Raw genomic sequence first — 20,836 nt, 5'->3', positions numbered from 1 at the left:
ACCCTTAGCAAAAGTTAACATGCTTCAGACCGTGTTTAATGGAGACTTTACCACAAAATTAAAATGGGTATGGAGGAATTGTGTGAACTCTTTTTCTACATTCAGATGGAATCTTTTTTCTGCAGTTTGGAGACACTTGGGGAAATCATACAATAGGGACCTATTTGGTCCTAGTAAGTCAATGAACAGATGAGCTGCAGAACAGACCTTCTGATTTCCAAAGTTTCGTTTTATCTCATGAAATCATAAAAATCATTCTGACATTTTGACTTTCCTAAAGTCTTTGAATATTCAAGATCCAACAGGGATTAAAAGCATTAAAACACTGCAGCAAAGGCTTTTCTCCTAATGTGTCCAGCACCTCTGGGAACTATCAGTACTTTAAGAAAATCTAGTCTCAGCAGTTATCTGGCATTACACTGCAGACTCAGAAGCTCTGGACAGTCCAAAAAGCATCAACACATTTGCAGTTTTTTAAACAAACCATCAATATGTAATCATCAAGCATCTTCACTAAAATAAAAAAGAAATCTATGCTGCTACCTGAGACAGCAGAGTATGTAGCACTTAAACCATGTAGTAAATGATTTTGTAGCATTTCTTATTACCAGTAACTTTAGAACATCCCTGTTTATTGCATACATAATGGCAGATGCGTGTTGTCATTAAACTGTTCATAGCAAACACTGCTATAAAGGTACTTGGCAGAAAATAAAACGTGTAGCCCTATGCTCAACATCAGCATTGCCTACAGCAGGTACATGCTGTTCATAAACAGTGTGCCACAAAGCACAAGAATAAGCCTGGTTTGCTCAGGGTGTTAAATGTCTATCTGTGGGCAAACCCAAACAGGAAGGGACACTGGTTCCAGACCTTGGGAGGAGAACTGGAGCGTGATAGCTCTGTCTTGTTGCAATGAACACTGGGTGTAGCTCACCAAAAGCAAAAGGCTGGAGCAAGACTTTATTATTTTCCTTACCTGGAAAGGACTCAGGCTGTGTCCAGTTCCGAGCAATTAACTTTAAAGGCTTAACATCTAAACCTTTAGTCTTAAATGGCCAGCAGTCTCACACCAACCTGCCTTTTCTAATCCTATCAGTATATATAAAAAAAAAAAAAAAGCACACAACAAAAAACAAACAAACACACACTTCCAATTGGGGCAATTATGTAGAAGAAAGCGTTCAAAAGTGAGCGATCAGTAACATTTGATTTTCGTTGGCTTAAAATGATGTGATTTTCAGGCGTCTTTTGCTTTGTGTCCTTCCTGGATTTTTGCCCTCTGCAGTCCCAAGAGTGTTTCAGTAGAACAGCATGCAGAGAGCTTTCAGGACCTGCAGCACAGACCTCATCCACTTTTTTAAGCCCACAGCATTTTCACTGCAGCTACAGAAAATAGCTAATGTGAATACAAAACACATTCCCCTCCTCCTACTTTTTTAATGCCAGGGCTTCAGGGTCCTTTTCAGAGAAGTCCATGGGTTGTGAGGAGGTACTTTGTTATCACAGCAAAGTATACATCATTCTCCATAAGCCAGATCCCAGCTCCTACCTCTAACACCTTAAGTGCAATTAACAAGGGCCTGCAATGACCTTATACAGTAACTGGTGACAAATACTAACAAATTAGAAGCCGAAGGGTACAGAAGACATTAAGTACTTAATAAGATTCTTCACAGTAGCCACACCAACCCACCCTTTCCACCCTCCTGCATGTCTATAACAGCTCTCCAGGCCTTCTTGCTGCCAAGACTTGCAACTCACCCTAATTTCTACTGGGTTCAATAAGAGAAGGAATTTCAAATGCAACAGGAGGAAGTGTGCTGCCCATTGTGTAGCAGGATCCTTTTCATCCAAGCTCCCAAAGCCTGCCCTATGTCTGATGTCTAGAAAGCACAGGGGAAGCATTCCCATGGGCTTGCAGATATGTTATGTCCTTTATTTCAACTTAATTAGCAAAATGGCAGACTTGTTGGAACATGGTATAGATGGGAACAGAGAGGCTGAACTGCAGACACTGCTCTCTGATACTTGTGTTCTTTCTAAAACCCTAGGATCCACAAATGACTAAATATTCCAAAGAGTACAAGCTCTGAGGTTTTTTTTTCCCTAATGCCAGAGACGCCATTACTCAACACCTAGCTGTTCCTGCCATTAATTTCAGAGACACCCAAAAACTGCCTTTCAGTTTGGGAGTCTTTCAGGCATGATTAAATCTTGCTCTCCACCATACGTACTCTAATTAGATGTAACAGAGATGCAGGAGAGTTCAGGAAGAAGGGGGAGGTGAGATCATTACCACATTACAAGGCTCTCAGAGCATCACTTGCAGGAGGGATTGTGTCCTGTCTATTAGCTTCTTCTCTATTTTCTTTGCTTTATTCCCTCACCTCAAGCAAGACATCCTCTTTTCTGTCAGGCTGGTAGCCTCGGCAGTTTGGCACTGTCAGTTCCTCCACAGCACAGGCAGTTACCTTCTGGAGTGCAGCAATACTGAATTATCAGACCAGAATCTCCACATAATCAATAAAAGGAGACAGGCAAATCAACAAAAGAAGGCAAGCAGATCATGTTATTGCTTTGAGTTTCTCCTGAACAGCAACTACCTCTCTCCACTCACTGCACAGAGAACTTAGACATTTAGCACACGTTCTTTTTGCCAGGCCTCTACTTTTTTAACATTAGAGTACTTTCTGAGGCATATAAAGAAGGAGGTCACAATACTACTTTAATTACATTCATGCCATATGCAAAACCAGCAGTGTCTTATTTCTTAGCCTGGTGGACAGCCACACCACCTCTCCCTTCCAACAGCTACGAGGGAATTCAGAAACTCATCCAAATCTTGTAACGTTTATAGCAGCTCTTTAATTTTAACAGTGATGCAAAAAGGCTCTTCTCACATATGATTTCCAATATTGTCTCACTGAGTTAGACTGAGCAGTAGAAAACCGTTATGGAAAGATGACAGAGAATGGGAAGCTCAGGATTTAAGAAAATAAACAACTAATGGGTGTGTGATCTCGTCAGCATCGCCTCTGGTGGAAGGTGTGAAATGGAGACCACGCCTAACTAATTGCCAGCATTTGGGGCTGCCTTTGCTTAGCCTCACAGCCTGGCACTGAGCACTTCTGGTCCATGAAATCTATTGCACTTTCATCTCCACTCCCTTGTCACCTACCACTGGCTACAGAGCTGGATAGAAACACAACCTCACAAGCAGATCAAATGAAATCAATGAAGAATGAGTCTTGTTTAGGTGAAATACTTTGTCTCAGCCTTTCTGAGGATCAAACACTGACGTCCACCCACTCCAGTTTCTATGGCAAGGACTTGAAGGTAAGTATACCTGATAGAAGCCTTCATGATTTGTCTCCCATGAACATTCTTTCCTAGTTAGTACAGAGAAAATATGCAGTTACAGAATGAACCAGAACTCTATCAGAACTTCTGAATCCCTGACATACCCCAGCTTGAGTGGTAGTCATATCAGACATGAACTGGTCTTTGACATGTTTCATCCCACCTCTTCTATGCAATTTTAATCACTCCAAGGATGGACTACATTACCCTTAGAAGCTATGTCACTTTAAGACTGAAAACACCTTTGTCTGCTTACATCAGTGCCAATACTGAATAACCAATTAGATACCGGGATTTTGAAAATCAACTTGAGACCTTGGCAACAGTTCTTCATTCACAGTCAATTTCCTTTTCAAGCCCCCTTTAGATATGTAACAGTCCTTCATATGGCAAAGAAAAAAACATTTATGAGAAATACAGCCTTATAAATGTAGAAACACTTTACCTGGAAAGCAGGAGACTTTACCATCATCAACAAATGAATCATCGACTTATCTCCCTGGAGTTGTACATATGGGTTTTTTGTGGTTTAGTATCTTAAATAAATGTTAAGTATGTGCCTTGCTTTTGGATAAAGAGTGATTTTCCTGGTAGCCAACAGACATAAAAGATTCCTTACCATAGACTCCCCTTCCCTTTAACCTTTCATCTTGGGCTGCAAACTCTTTCCAAGACTTACACTCCTCTCTTTTAACAGGACAGAAGTCTAAGAATGGAGTAGTGTGAGACGGCTCTTCTCAGATAACAGATGGCAGACTGGAAAAGTGAGTCAGTATCTGTCTCTTACTCCAAGAGCCAGACTGCTCCTTTTTCATTCCTCCCCATATGCACCAGCCTGGCTCCCCCTAGTCCTGTGGCAGCTCTTTAGTCACTATGCACAAGTGCCACTGTGGCATGGCAGCATCTCTCACTTTGATTCCCTTTCCAGCCTCCCTCTCAGCTTTTCTCCTTCCAACAGTATTTGGATCACAGGCCGGCTGAAGTCAGGACATGCAATAATCCTTGTGTGTCAGACCATGGGAATGAAAAATATCATTGGTAGCCTGCAGTACTTTTGTTCATGGAGCCAAAATCACTGGGCACTGATGCAGCCATCTGATATCCAGGGGTTGTATCAGAGCAGTATAAGGCTGCTATGTAACACAACAATAAATGTTGTGGAACCAAATGCACATCAATCTGCACAATTTCGTATATCCAGTCTACAAATATATGCTCCCTTTGAGCTGCTTGTCATGTTGCCAAGGAACCTCATGAAAGTTACACTTTGCCTGACACTGGGCCTAAATGAGTAAAGTGGTTTCTAGTTATAGAAAAAAATTAGTTTCTCAGGTTTAGGAGCTCTGCATACATCTTTTGTGTTTTCTTAAACTACAACATATTTGTTTTGTTAACCTTAAATATGTTCTGATTCTAACACCTATTTATTAGGACGTCAAGCTCCCATGCTGGTAGACATGCATTCATACACGTATCTTTCGTATTCATACTGATACTGGCCAGAGCATGGCCAAGTTATGGATCTCAGGCCAGACGTGCGATTAATTTCTCCTAAATTCCTATGCTTACATGCCCTTAGCATACTGATTTCTTTTCACTGATAACAGAAGGAGTAAAAGGCAATACCACAGGCGTTTCTATGGTATATGAGATTAATCCTGTTCTTTATGTCGTGGGTTAGCTGAGCTTGTCTGAGCACAAGGTCCAGAAAATCCTGAATCACAGAGGTAGTAACTCCTAATATTAAAAGACCAACGGCAAACATCAGTGCAATTTTGGGGGGGAGCACAATGCACGGTGGTGCTTCTTTTTATCCTGTCTAGAACTTAATCACACAATTGGCCAAAACAATTCCTAAGGCTGTAGCTGAGAAAACCTCCAATGTTCTCCAGGATCTTCTAATCCATTGTAGTCTATAAGAGAGACATTGGCATTTCCAATTCATGAATCTTACATTTTCACCTGTGTCTTCACAGCACGGATGGCAGTGTTGATGCTTCAGCTGTTTTAAGGACCACTGGCAATTAACTACTATTGCTGCTAAGGGTAGCCTGCAACAAATGGCTGGCTGTGAGAAGCTTTATGAATGATCATAGATCTTGTGCTGTAAAACCTGAAAACTCCATCCAGTATATAGGAAGAATTTTGGTCATTAACACGAATTTCCTGCAAAGAAGAAAATCCTCTGGAGAGTGAGTGAATTACAAATCTCAATTCTGCCTAGTATTTTATGAACCATACTTAACATTCATGTTCTTTTTCATAGGTAGCACGGTATTAATATCAATAATAAAAATTGCACAGGGGGAACATTGAGTGAAAAAGGAGCTTCTCAAATATTTATGGCAGAAACTCAAAAATATCCAGATCTCCAGTTCTAAAACACGTTATCACCATTAGACCATGGTGCCAAGTAAGCTATTAGAAAGAAGGCATTGAAAGCCCTAAGACTCTGCTAACGGTGTACAGCGAATTCTTGGGTGTTCCATCAGTGCAGTTCAGTCAGAATGCAGTGCTAATAACCAAATATTAACAGAAAGATTGATTTAAATATAAAAAACATCCTTTAGGGAGTATTTTCTAAGTGATCTTAGCTCCATCTGTTTTTTTTTTAAAACCACTCACCTTCTTCATTCTGAGGATGGCACCAGCAATAAGGATAACAGTAATTAATGGAACCACCTGGTATTTGAGAAACATATAGCTCAGATATCTTACATTAGTAAATCACTTTCCATGTGGTCTAGAACATACACATTTTTCCTGCCTGTACCAGCATTACTTGTGCCTCATATCTCCAATTGTACATCTTTAGATCACCAATCAGAACGAATAAGAATAAGATGCAGAGAATTTCTCACCATGTCCCACAGATTTGCCTTATCATAGGTCAATTTGGAAACATGTTGCTGTTAACACTATCTAAGTAGCCGATTTTACCCATAAACAGCCATCAAGAAAATCCTACCATACAAAAAAGGTAAGGCTAGACAGAACTGGGATACATTATCTGTATTACACACAAAAAAATCTCCATAGCTCAAGTTCACACTTGGTACTGTTTCCAGTAATTTTTCTGAGACTTCTCATATGCAGTAGCATTTTCTGCTTCAGGAAAGATGCAATATTTAGCCAAAGAAACTCTGGAACCTCACTACAAGGTCTTCAGAAGGGTTAGGAAGTGAAGTGGGAGATGAAGAAAGTACACTCATGAAATGAAGGTGGAAAAGACTGGAAGCAAATAATCAGAGAAGAAAACTTCACTACTGTGGGAACTGGAACTTTGTATTGGGAAGACCAACAAGGGCAGGGGAAAATCTCATGGAAACACTGAATTTTGTTCTAGCTGCACACCTGCAGCTCTGTGCAACTGAGGTCAGAAAACTCAGCTTACCTCGCTCACATGTTCTACCCCAGTAGCCAGTGCCAGTGCAGTCACAAATGAAGCGGTTCCAGCCATCCTTGCAGACTGCATTATTCTTGCAGGGGTAGCTGTCACACTGCTTGGTACTTAGGCGGGAGCAGGAAGACTTGACTCCTGCGGCATTCTGCGCCTCTGCCAGCTGCCGGATGTTCTTGCTTCGTCCATCGATGAACAAGTCTCGGATACAGCCAACGTAGCCATAGTTCAGCATTGCTGTCCAGAGCTCTGTGGGAAGGATGAGTCCTGCCCGGTTCTCAGGCAGCCCACCAAGGTACATGTCGCCTTCCAGATCCAGGATCTCACTCTCCCCACTGGCAGTGAATGGGGTGCGTCTGCTGTTCACAGATATAGTACCTGGATGAGGAGGATAAGGAGATATCAACGCTTTCATTTACAGTCTCAGTCTAGCTCATGTTTTTCCAATAACTGAATGAGGTTTAAGGTTCAGTGCAGTAGAGAGAAGGTTCCTCCCTACCCAAATGCCCTCCTAACAGAGACTGTCTCCCACACAGCTCCCTCTCCTCCTAAATCACAGGCCATAAGGACTTCCATGCAGTGTCTGATCATCGTATGTCTGATCATCATCATGCCCAACATGCATTAAAAGGTCACAAGCATAACAATTCAATGGCTAAATAATAGCATGTAAAAACTGAGCATTATTCAGTGGCATTCATCTGGCACAGCAAAGACTTACTAAAAACATACAGGAGTTTGAAGGTATCAGGACTGAAAAGTAGAAGTGTATTAAACTACATAGCTCTTTCAGAGAACACTTCATCAGTACATCCAAAGCTGGACCTGGATGAAGGAACTAAATAGACCATGATCAAGTTTGTAGATTATATCAAACTGGGAAGAATGATTGATGCATTGGAGGAAACACAGGGCTACTATACAGACTCACGTTTACAAGGTGGAGCAAAGGACTGATATAAATGTTTTATGTAAATCAACAACAATAAATATAAAGCCCTACACCTGGGGCAGAATAACCTCACACAGAAGTACACGTTGGAGTTCAGTTGGCTAAGGAGCAACACCACAGAAAAGGTCCTGGGGATATGGCAAACATAAATTCTAACAGAATTTAGCAGTCTGCATTTGCAATGACAAGAGACACTGATTACAGCTTACAGCAAAGGAAAATCCAGCTCCACAAAAAGGAACATTTTTCACCATAAGGGTGATCAAACACAGGAAGGGACCTCAGAGAGGTTGTGGAACCACCATCCTGAAGGCATTCAAAATGCAGCCAGACATGACCCTGCAGAAAGCCTACTTTTCAGCAGTTTGGACTAGAAATTTCTAGAAGTTTGTTCCAAAATAGATCATTCTGTGGTTTAAAAACAAAATAAAAGTTTCTAACTTCCATTTTACAAGCAGGAAAATTGAGATTGAGAAAGATAAAGGTTATCTCTGAAGAAAAATTATTAAAAGTGTAGTAGCTTCCATATGCTCAAGGCAAGATGTGGGCATACTGCACTGAGGCCATTCCTACATATTTCAAGAAATTGTCCCAACACATAAAATAATCAGAACATATAATACAGAAACATAATCTGAACACATGAAACAGGTGCAGAGAAGTGAAGTGATTTGAGGTCAGATAGTGCATCCAAAGAAAAACAGGGAACATAACACAGATCAGTGTACTCTTCAGAGGAGCATTCAGCAGCTTTCATGATAGGGACATCTGCTTACCAGACACTCAGCTAAAAATCAGCAATTCACTATCCCTAGCTATAAATCATTGCATCCAATTGCCTTGTCATTAAGATAGACTGTCCCCAGAGACAACTATCCAAGCTTTAAGATTAATTCCACATCACTGGATTTTTATCATACACCCCTACAATAAGGTGGGAGAGTTTAGCTAATTGAGTTAGCTCTATTTTGTGTCTCTGTGAGAAAGTGCAGTTGTGTACACATGTTTTTTCTTCAGGTGTAATAGATGTCTTCTTAGAGAACAGCATGTATGACACAGACACGAAGTATTTCATGTGTGTGATGTTCAGTAATAACTTAGGAATAATGTCAGAGGCAGCAGAGTGCCAGAAGCAACGGAGGCATTACAAATTAAAGGCTCAAAGAGAACCACGGTTATTTGATGAATCATCTTGTAAAAACAAGCTGCAGCACTGCAGACATTTTCCTTTTTACAAAGTAGGAAAAGAGGAGATGTGACAATACACCTACAGTTGTAAAGGCAGCATGTCACAGAGCCACAGGATCACAGCCCCCTTTCCAGCACCTCCACTGTTACTCCTCAAAAGCAGCATGTGGAGTACATGTTACTTAAAAGACTAGAACAAACCAAAATACTGGAGGGCTGTGCTCCAGACAGCTGCTGCTATGGAGAAAAAAAACACCACCTGCAAAAGTCACAAAGGTAAAGAAACTGCCTAAAAGAAAGGAATACTGGAGACCAAGGAGATGTATAAAACCTGGAGAAAGAGAACGAGGAGATGAAAGGAAATAGGCTAGACCGCAGAATTAACTTTCTGTCAGTGTTTTATACCCTGCAACTATTCCTGTAAGGAGGTACTAGCTTGGATGCACTCCACTTTTAAGACCAAGCTACTGAGATAGAGAAATTCTGAATTGACTCTAGGAAGGAGCAGTCACATGAGCTGACATCCTTTTTTTTCTTTTTCTTATTCTTTTTTTTTTATTTTTTTTTCCCTTCTCCAAATCCCAAGCAGAGTTTGAAACTCTTTAGGTAGTTCAAATCCCATCTTGAGAAAGCAGAAGCATCTAAGCATCTCCTTTCCAATCACTTAGGCACTTCATGCAGAGCTAAAGAGCAGACCAAAAGACCCCAGCTACTGAGGGCAGAGCTGGTATTCAAAGCAGTGCACTGATGCAACTGTGGACCAAACCTTCCAGTAAGATTTTTCATGTCTGAGTGAGTGGGACAACATGTGTGTTTTGTAGCCAATGACCAGCTGAAAACATTGTCTTGCATAACGTGCTCAGTATTCCCCAGCTAGACGTTGTGACAGGTTTTGTAGACACTCTGTAGAACTTTCCCCAAGGACAGAAAGGTTACAGGACACTAGGTGTCCATGTCCGCACTGTCAGCTTCTGTCAGAGTAGAGAGAAAAAATAGCTTTTGTTGCTCTGGCAGCCAACACAGACCAAAGCATACACAAAGCCTAAGGGGACTAGAGGTGTGAGAGGTTATTTGAGCACAACTGCCATGCTTCCACAGCAAGTGCACTCCTGCCTTAGTATGTTGCAGTACTGAATATTTGGATCTTTAGGCTATTTTACTAAGCTCAGCAGAGCCTGAAATTTTGGATTGTTACAGATATTGAAAGACAAAGAGGAGATATGACACACCTAATAAAGGCCTGTTTTTTTTAGTAATGAGAATCAGAACTTCTGGGTCACCAGCTCATTAAAGCCAAATGGCTCTTTTGTAGCCTGCATTAAGTAAGTTCATTATTTCGGTTCAGTTTCTAGGTGACAGGCATCCACATTTAATCACTCAATCAGTCTCCAACATGCAACTGTTCTCTAGTCTACACATGGGAGAAAAGCCAAGGACCAAACAAGGAGAGATCCTGAACTTCCTTCTCACACCTACTGAAAGTACCACAGATAAAAGCAGTTGATGCATGCTAAAGGTACGGTGTGAAGAAATCAATGCCAGTATCCTAGTTTCCTGACATTAGTCACTAGGACCATTAATCCAGTACTTGTCATCAGCAGAAAATGTAATTAAAAACAAACAACAACTAAACCAAAAGAAAGGTACAAATTTGTTTATTCTTGTTGAGCAAAGTGCTTTTAATTCAAAATCTGTTATCTCTGATCAGTAGCCAGTACATCACAAACCCTGTCCCTGCCAAGCAACAAACAAGTCAATGCTATTGTCTCATGCACCAAGTAGCAGTGCTGTCTGTCACACCTTCCTAGTCCAAATGAACACATATCTCTCTTCCCAGGTTTTTTAAAACTTTCTTAGCAAAGACCTCAGTGTCATTTCTGGTTTTCGCCTTCTGCAGCTGCCTTGCCAGGGACCAGACAGTCCCCAAGTGTGCAAGAAAAAAATGAAGACAGGACTGAATGCAACTAATTGAGTTCATCCTTGGAAGTTAATTAAATTTTAGCAATTCTAAAGAAATCAAAGCTCCATTTATTTATTTATGTCTTCCTTTATAAATTGTTTCTATCAATGTCTTCAGGAGCCAGCAATAAATAACCACACATATTAAGTCCTAGTAGAGTGCCATGCCAACTACAAAGAAAGCCCTCACATCATCAAAAAGAAAACTAGCTTCAGGCAAAGACCTGTTCAAACAGCCAGGCTTTGCATGATATCTAAAAGTCATCTCTTTTGAAAATTCAAGGGAAGCAAATACTAGCACTGTGTTCTCTCTACAGATGGCATTCAGCAACTGGAAACATAAAATTAGGGACCTAAAGCTATCATCTGGAGATCACCATCAAATCTCTAATCCACTTGCAAATGTAATAAAAATTCCCTTTGAAGGGATATATGACCAGGCTTTGAGATCCCAATGATTCAGGAAGAATTCAAGCACAAATGTTCACATATTCTCAAGATGAAGTTACAGCATTTGATTTTTTTTTGTTTGTTTGTTTCCTTACACAATTTCAGAGTAGATCATGAGTATGCTAGCTTGATATCCAGCACCAGAAACAAACAAACAAAAAAATCTCTTGGTAATAGCATAGTAGGTATATTACTAGAAATAAACACATTTTTTGGAAATCAGAAGCTGTGAGGGAAAAAAGGAACACCCACTGAATGCTGAGTCAGTTATTAAGACTAGAATTTGGCATCCAAAAGGGAGTAAAGAAACCTAACTGGAAACTATAAGATAATAAAGGATACAGAATAGGATGAAAATGTTGATTTATCACTGTAATTTTGAAACTGGTTGTACCCATTACTTTGATTTTCCTTATCACAAGATCTCAAACCCCTGCTTTTTACGGACACAAGATCCAGGAGAAGATGGTAATATTAGGTCACAGCAGTAAGTTTTCATTTGATTTCTATGAAGTTTCTTTTTGAACAAAAACCCAAAGTAGATCAGTGAGAATTTCTCAAACCAAGAACTAAGTAATAATAGTTCTGAAGGATCTTAAACCTTACTATGGCTCACAAAGAAGTAATCATTATAATTATGTATGTAATTGCAAAGATAGGTCCAGAATATCTGAAGATAGGGAATAAAATATTAATAGACCTCTTCTGTGATGTGCTATCCAAAGTTCACACTAAACATTTACTGAAAACCTAGCCACTCACATCTTTGCTTTGCTAGATAAACATCACTGGAGTAACACTAAGTTTTTCCAAGAAGGTGACTCATATATAACAGGTTTTGAAGGTTCTGAGAATTAAGAATCCAGGCCTGGATCCGAAAAGTGAATCTACTTAAGATAAACCATCACTCTACCTGATCTTCCATCTCGTTGAATATCCACATGATACCATTCTCCATCATTGGCTTTCTTCTGGGTGGCCTTGACCTTAATGGTCCCAGAGCCCATGTCCAGCAGCAAGTAGAGGTTTCCATCTAAAAGCTCAACTGCAAAGAAGTCTACCTTTGTGTTTTTCTGGCTCCTGGCATCTTTCCTCTCCTGAGGCTTGCCATGGGTGAAAAGGATCAGTCCATTGGGTTCAGTGGTTCGGAAATCAAATGAGATGGAGCCCATCCTTTTGGTATTCCATTTAGGCAGACTAATATATGCCTCAGGTGTCTCAAAGCTGATGGGATCCAGTGTAGCCACATTCTCACATACAAATTTCACTTCCCCGTAGGTCTTCATCTTAGTATCACCAATCCGTGCCAAGCGAGACAGCTCCAGACGAATGTCGTTATTCTTATAAACAACCTGCCAGACACAAGGAAAAATATCATACATCAATCCCTCATACAGTACAAATACCCCAATTACTTCCAGCCATGGGAGACAAACTTCTCCCAAAAGGCAGCGAGGAGCAGAAAGGAGACCATACAAGAGTCTGACATGATGAGAGAGGGAGAGAGCACAATCAGGAGTGTGTACAGAAATAACAGCAATGGATACTTTCAGATATCTGTAGATCATATAAGCAGGCAGAAGAGAACATTCAACCGAAGGACAGAACTACCACTAGCCCACTCTGCTGTAAAGCTTTTGGACATAAAATACAGTGTGTCTGGTATCATGCTGTTATATTTGCATAAATCCCATACAAAATACATAACAAAGTGTAACCTCCATGTCCATCTCTGCTAGCCACAGCAGGGAACTCTGTACCACCACTGTCATTTCTCTATTATTCCTGTAAGCCCACTTAACTCCTAGGAGAGAGATGCAAAAAAATTTAAGCAAGTTGCTATGAACTGTTCCAGATTGCCCTGTGGCTCCTAGAGCTACAACAAAATAGAAAGACTTAAATCTTCTCTGAAGAAGAAATCTTAGGTCATTACAAATGCAAACTTTGCTATGGAGATATCGGCACAGCTCACCCTCATTTCAAAAAAACCCCTATGCTCGCTGTGCTAACAAATAAAAGCCTGTACATATTCAGTGCCTGGACTGTCTCTGAGTTAAAGATCAGAAATCTGGACTCTGTTCTGCCACATGGATGGAAATTAGCCAAGAGAAGAGTCCCAAACAGGCAAGCACTCCTGAGCATGCCTGGCTCAGGGGTCCAGTCCTCCTGCCCTTCTCTTTCTCACAGGTACAGAATTAGTTCCTTGCAAAGAGGACTCCTTTCTGCCCTAAGCCATTCTCAAAGGGGCAGGGACTGGAGAAGGCACAACACTGAAATATTTGTGAACTCCTCTCAACCACCTTCCAAGCTTCGTAAACCCAGTACTGGCACATACAGTAAGCAAAAGCATTTCTGCAACTAGCACAATTTTGACTGAATTCATGTTCTGCAACGGTACTGGACTGATTTCTTCTAAGGAGTTATTATTTTAAAATACTTTGTGCCTATTACCTATAGCATATACATACACATACACTGGATTTCTGCTTTGAGAATGCTAGCAGGATGAGTTGTCAGCAACTTGCTACAGAAAGAGAATGAAAAGGAGATGTGCATTGTTAATTCTACAGATAGGATGGGAAAGTCAGAGAAATGACTGTGCAGTAAATATTAAAAGGCATAGCAGAGAATAAGGGATAAGCTTCTAAAGTAGGTAACCTCAGGATGAAAAATAAATTAAATCACAATTCAACACATTTACAGGAAGGGAAGGATTTCCAGCTTTTGCTAGGAATTAAAGGAGAATTTCCCCAGTGCAGCCAGCACAGCATCAAATTTTCCTTTTGCAAAGGCAAAACACCCTACACTAGAATTAAGAAAGCAGCCAGCTGTTCATCCCCAGTTGGAATCATGGCACGAAGTCGTAGTTCCTCCCAGCAGAGGACAGTATTGACCCACATTAGCTTGTTTCCCTCCAATTCCCAGTAAAGCACTCTGCCCTAGCACAGACTTCAAAAACATCAAGTCTATTAATAATCTTCAACAGGAATAAAATACATTTTCAATTTGTAGTTCCATTCTATAGATTAGCCATGTCAAACACTCACTAGACAGACCATACACCTCCTTCCAGTGCCTCAGCAAGGCTGTGCATTACAGCCTCCTTGCCAGACAAGATGAGGTACACCTCAGCCAGACACTAGCTCTGAGCACTGCATGCAGTCCTACCTCTGCCTCTCAAGGAAAGAGAGGACCTGAAGGTGCAGAGAAAAATAAATAGAACAATTACATGATGCAACTGGATACTTTATGAGGGTAGCCTGAAAAGGCCAGGGCTCTTATATTTGGAGAGGACTTAGAAAAGATCTGATTGAAGTCTACAGAAGATGGAGAAGACGAATACAGAACAACTCTTTGCCAAATCCAACAGTGACAGGACTAGAGACCCTCACTGAAACTTGTTTGGTACCAGTTTAAAATGGATTTTAGAAGTACTTAATTCAGGTGGAGCATAGTGAACTTCTGGAACTTGCTGCCAAAGGAGGTCATGGAAGCAGAAAACATCAGCAGGCTCAAAAAGAACCAGAAAGATAAATAGACACAAAGTCCACAAACTGATATTAAAGGGAAAAGGAAGGAAGGGACTTTCTAATAATCCTAATCCAGCAGCAGGAGGTGCTGTGGGAGGGCAAGGGGAATGCACCACTGATAGTAGCCATGCCCACAGCTCTCCCTAAGAAGCACTTGCACCTGCCAGTGTCGGAGGCAGAATACTGGGTAAATTGATTGACTGTTCTTCAGCCCTCCTAGGACTTTTCTCATGTTCTTAATGAATTTACATGTATATTAGGTTATGCACAGTCTACTCCATGTGCCACTGTAGGAACAGCCTGGGAAAGAGGGTAATTGGAAATGGGTAGATGGAGTACACCTGCCAGCACAGCCCCCCTGAGTGCTATGGCTTTGGCACAATGCTGCCTTTCTGGTTTCACCCCAGTGTGGATTTGCTTTGGTGGGCAAGAGAATGCCAGGCCTGCACAGACTGTGACTTCAATGAGCGTAACATAAGAGATCTGCCCTAATAGGATACTAGTAACAGTTGTGCAAACCAACACTCCTCTAAACCATATCTTGACCCAGCCTTTCCATCTATGAGAGGAGCTGACGGGTAGTTCAGTATCATACACATGATTGATAGCTGCTCCTGGGTTGGGTCTAGCTATAACTTTTCAATCTCCTTTCAGCAACCTCTGCAGGTTGCTGGTAGAGGGAATATGATCACACACACATAAGTAGCTTTTAGCTCTCAGCTAAGCCATGTACAGGTTACATCTTCCTCTTTCATGTATTTCACACTTGAGTGACAATTCCCATTTCTTCTGGGGAAATGCAGAGGTTCTTTGAGGTGTGCTTAAAACTGACTTGTACTTCATTTGTCATACCGATTCCACAGCTGGAGAATCCTTGAGACAGAAAACTAACAGAGGATCTAGAGAAAATTAAATGGAGATAGTTGTAACCCAGAAAGTCACTAACCATGGTGGATCTGAGAGCAAGTTTGAAAGAAAGGACTAAGAAATCAAACACAAAGGAAGATCTGGGTAATAGAGGAGAAACTGTTGAATCGATACAAGAGCTCTGAATTCAGTCTTTTCAAAGAAGCAGATTCATCACAATGTGAATCTCTGTTCTTCAAGTGTTTGTTGTTCTGCATTATTTTCTTTAAAAAAAAAAAAAAAATCCAAACAAACCACCTAGCGTGAGAAATTTAAAAAGTGTTTCTGGAAAAAGTACAAGTGTTCACGTCACTGACTTGGGGTATCCCTGACAGCCATATTTGGACATCAAGATCTTGTATTATCAGGTACACCAGAAGAGTCAACACTATAAAAAAAAGATAAAAATAATTATTGGGAGTAAAACCAAGATGAATCCTGAGCAGGGATAGAGAATGCCTCTGGCTTGGGCAATGAAACACTAAGGCAGCATCTGATATCCACAGTTGAACAGTTAAACCAAAGGTTCAAGAATGAGAAAAGGAAATATAATTAAATTACTGGAATGTGTCCCCCATAACGAAGAACATTAAAATTGAGTCTGTTTAACAGGCAGAGACTAAGGGAGGATCTGATTATGATCTATGAGTACCTGTGCAGAAAATGAAATACGGAACTAGAAGGTTCTTCAATGTGACAAAGGAATAATAAGATCTGGGGGCTAAAAATTGATAGAGAAATTCAAATTTTAAAATATTATTACTTATATGTACATGATGGTAATTTGCTATTGAAATAACTTACTACAGGTTACCATGTCTTCTCTGCTACTGGCAAACTAAATTAAAATAGTATCTTGTTTTCTCTAAAAGACATAGTGAGACGAATTAATTATATAGCAAATCAGCCTAGATTATCATAATGGCTCTTTCTGGCCTCATAACCTATGAATCTCTGTGTTTTAATGAAACCAACAGACACTTCAGTACAGTTTTTCAGGACAGATGAAACATATACTTCTCAAATGTGAAAACTGTCAGTTAAAGGAAAAGATGCTCGTGTCAATTCAGGTCTAACTTGCCACCAGTGTTTTCACTGAGGCTTTTTTTATGTTTGTGATCCTACCTTGCAACCTACCATTAAAAAGGAAGGCAAGTAAAAAGTATAGGATAAAAAACTTGATTCTACGGTTCTAAATATATAAGCTTTAAGAATTAGTTTCTTAGAGAGTCATCTGCTGCAAGCCAGAGAAGAAACATTTTCACGTTTCACTGAGGAAGATACCTGCCAGCAGTAGATCCTATAATCTGTGTAACACTTCCTATCTCGTAGTCTCATTCTGCCAGCAATCTCTGAACTAACTTGAGGGCTCTTCAGGATATACCAAAATACTGATTGAAACCCGCAGCTGTTTAACTTCAAATGAGAGCATGACTGACTCAGAAAGCAATCCCTTCACTAGGACATAGTCTTCTAGTGCTGCTCTGTGACACAGCTTCCTTAACAACTTAGAAGTAAGCAGAGCAATGAAAGCAGTACCCATAAATGCATCCATTTTTATCAGCTATGTTTCTGAACAAAACTTATCTTGCCTGTTTAAACAGAGACAAGCTTGAGTTCATCCTGTGTCTGATATGTGTATCAGAGAAGGTCAAGTGTCCTAAGGGAGCCAAGGAGATTATTCCTGCTACAGGCATACACACCTACTTTACACTTGTTCCTGGAAGGAAGGTGGAAAAGAGAAAGGGGAATAAAATTACTAGCAAAACCTATGCACAAATCATTTGAAAAGCAGACTTTATGTTTCAAATTTCAGAATTGCTTTCTATTCCACATATTAAATTAGAAAAATGAAAAAACTGTTTTTTCCTTTTCCTTGGAGTCTGCCTCTAAATACATTTTAACGGAGGAATATTTTGATTGTTCAATGCTTTTGTTTAGTGACTTGAACATAAATGGCTGGTCAGGGATGGAATAGTCCAGATACACACAATCTCTGATAATTAGCAATAGAATTGCAGGACATCTGAGACATTTTGGAGCATAAAAAAAGATATACAGAAAATTCAGTTTCTTTTAAATCTGCTGAGAAATAAGAATTTGTTTTAAGCTGAGATAAACCAAATAGGCAATGCAGTTTTGAGGTTTCTTAAAAATAGCAGCTTTGCAATTCTGAAGCATTCAAGGAATTTCTCCAGCTAAACATACATGAAACTTCACTTAAGGGTTAATGAGAGCTCTAATCAGATGGCTTTTCACAAAGATCAGAAGTGTCTCTCTGCAATCAAGTGAAGATGCAGATAGAGAGGGAATAACAAAAGTGAGGAAAAACGATATGCTAGACTTGGCCAGTAGCCAATACAAAAATTACTCTTCAAGTTAGTGCTGTTAAGCAGGAAACACCGTTTTTGGTGCAGGCTGGTCACAGGACCATCATGAACCACCATCATGAAAAAGGGCAATAACTTGAAGGCTGCATAAGTTTAACTAGCTAGAAAGAGCACCTCTGAAGTTCAACCAAGTTGTTCACCTACTGCAACCTGTGCCTCACTGTGCTGGTTTGGTTCTGGAAGGGGAGGGGCCCCAGGGGTGGCTCATGTAAGAAACTACTAAAAGGTCTTCCTGCTCAGGTGACCAAGGCCAAGACAATAGATGTACCTCTGCGATTAACATATGAACGAACTGATATAACGCTGAGATCAGAGAAAGCAAAGGACAAAAAGAGCTGAGCTGGAGAGGTAAGAGCAGTGCCAGGGTGAGGATCCTGAGGCTGGTGAGAAAAAAGGGGAAGGAGGTTGCCCGAGCAGAAGTTTCCCTGCAGCCCATGGTGAGATGGCAGGCTGTCCTCTTGCATTCATGGAGGAACGTGGAGGAGCATCCCCTGAAGGTGCTAGGAGGGGCAAATGTGGACCTGCAGCCTGAGGCCTTGGATTTGTATCCATGAAGGACCCTGCACCAGAGGAGGAGGTGTTCCCGAAGTAGTCCGTGACTCTGTGGGAAGCCCACACTGGAACAGTTTGCTCCTGAGAGACTGCACCTCGTGGGAAAGACTCATGGTGGAGAGGTTCATGAAGGAGTCTCTCCCTTGGGAGGGACCCTGTAGAGAAGCAGGGGAGGTCTGTAAGGAATCCTTCTCCCTGATGAGGAAAGAGCGGCAGGAAAGAACAGACTGGACTAACTCTAAGCCCCATCCCCTGTCCCCCTGTAATTTGGGCCTGGGAAGAAGGGAGAGGTGGGGGTAACATATGCAAACTCTGCTCTTTGTGTTGTCTGTGTCCTGTGTGTGTTCAATTAGTGTGAAATTAAATTATTATTTTTCCCCAAGTTGAATCTGTTTTGCCCATTACCTTAATCGGTGAAGAACCCTCTTTGTCCTTTGTCTCAACCCATGAGCTTTTAGTTGGCCTTTGTCCTCCCTATCCCAGTGGGGGGGTGGGGGTTATCTTTGTTATTGGGTTAGGCCGAAACCACAACACTCACCAATTGCTTTTTTCTGTCCCAGGCTGCCCATACCACTTCTCAGAAGGGCTAACTGTGAGACATTCAGCCTAGAGCCTAAGGCTTGCCTAAAGGCACCTGCACTGAACAAGGCACGTTCTTGCAGCTTAATAAATTACAGTTTTTCAGCTGATGCCCAACCAGCATGTAGAAACAAACACACCAGCTAACAGTGCTTTACTTTGTGTTTGGAACAGACTATGTATGCAGTGCTCCAAGACTCCAGTGATGGGTCATTAAAGCTGCTATACCTTTTTAAAGAACTGTATGGGGACTGTGCCTACCTGGTCTAAACATGTTTGATGGCTCAGTACGATAACTGTATTCAGGTAATGAACAAATACAATCACTATTCACCATACTGAATGAGTTAATTTACCTGTCCTGAAAAACAATAGATCAAACATTGAGGATAAGTAACTGAAACCAAACAAATAAGGCTCAACTGTTATTTGTGCTATGTTGAATATAGTAATGCAATCCTAAATTTCATCTGCATTATGTTTAACAAAGCATATATGTTTACCCAGGTAAAAATAGGAATACACTAAGTAGAATGCTTAAACAATAATGCAGAACTATTTCAAGCTTCCCTACAAAATTTTTCCACCTTCCAAATCCAAATAGGTTCTGAATATCTTCAAGTGTAAAACAGCTGAAAAATGAAGGGTTTAATATCTTCAACTGGTTCAGTGAGAACACAGTAAAAATAATTATTCAGAAAGAAGCTTATGCTGAAAAATAATGTTTCTTAAACAGATACTGAGGACAGAGGACCCAGTAATTCATTGTTATCAAAACTACCCTTTAAGCCAAAAAATAAGCCTCTGCTTCTCATGAGAATTCAGGACATGTGTGTTAAGACTTATGACAGAGTTAACACCAACCCAAATCATTCACATAGTATCCCAGAGCAAGCTTAAACAGATTAAGGGAGATCAAGGTCCATCTTGCTGCCTTATTTTTTACCTTGGAATATACCAACATAAGAACCAAACATGTCTATCTATGCCTTTTTGGAATAAGATTTTCTGCCTTACAACCAACCAAATTTATGAATAAGAGAGATTCCAAACTTTAGATGGAAAAACCTTGCTTTATAACTATTTACGGAAATTCTAATATGTACTTACAACTGTACAATTTTTTTTATTTATTTTTTTTTTTTTACATATACTGATCCCGCTGCGTCTTGAGTTAGCTATGAATATTTCTAAGAGACTAAAAAGTGAAATGCTGTACAGTCTTACTTATTCTTGGTGTTGCATTGCAGCTTTCAAACTACAGAAAAGCAGGGTTGTGAAATGACCTGCTTCTTTGATTCCTTTCTTTTAACAGGTAGCAATAAGGACAGAATTTATTTTATCACATGGGTGGATTCCTGCTTCCTCCATGCTGGGATACACTGACTGCTAATTAATTTGGTCTACTGTTGAAGAAAATCTTGATTTCAAAGGGAATAGCAGACACCACAATTGCATCTTGAGAGAAATATGACAGAAAGACTAGAAATTATATGTATTTATTTGTGAAAAAAGTCATGATGGGGGAAAGCCTCTATAGTTGCAAGAGAAATGCTGCTGAAGGATT

At 40.4% G+C, this 20,836-nt stretch overlaps 1 protein-coding gene across 20 annotated transcripts in view; it reads right to left on the bottom strand.

The window, feature by feature from the left end:
• Nucleotides 1-20,836, bottom strand: part of NRXN3 (neurexin 3) — a 1,010,752-nt gene that overhangs the window by 693,076 nt on the left and 296,840 nt on the right. For all 20 annotated transcript variants that reach the window (XR_007889631.1, XM_051620875.1, XM_051620874.1 and 17 more), the window contains 2 exons: nucleotides 12,226-12,664; nucleotides 6,758-7,141 (listed from right to left, as the gene is read on the bottom strand). Coding sequence is in view for 19 of the 20 variants with exons in the window: in XM_051620875.1 (XP_051476835.1) it covers nucleotides 6,758-7,141; nucleotides 12,226-12,664 (823 nt within the window). In the remaining variant the exon portion in view is untranslated. The remainder of the gene's footprint in view (nucleotides 1-6,757; nucleotides 7,142-12,225; nucleotides 12,665-20,836) is intronic.

Source organism: Apus apus, chromosome 5 (assembly GCF_020740795.1).
Source record: "Apus apus isolate bApuApu2 chromosome 5, bApuApu2.pri.cur, whole genome shotgun sequence".
Taxonomy (NCBI): domain Eukaryota; kingdom Metazoa; phylum Chordata; class Aves; order Apodiformes; family Apodidae; genus Apus; species Apus apus.
The sequence above is the reverse complement of the archived record's forward strand: the minus strand, read 5'-3'. Positions and strand labels throughout refer to the sequence as shown.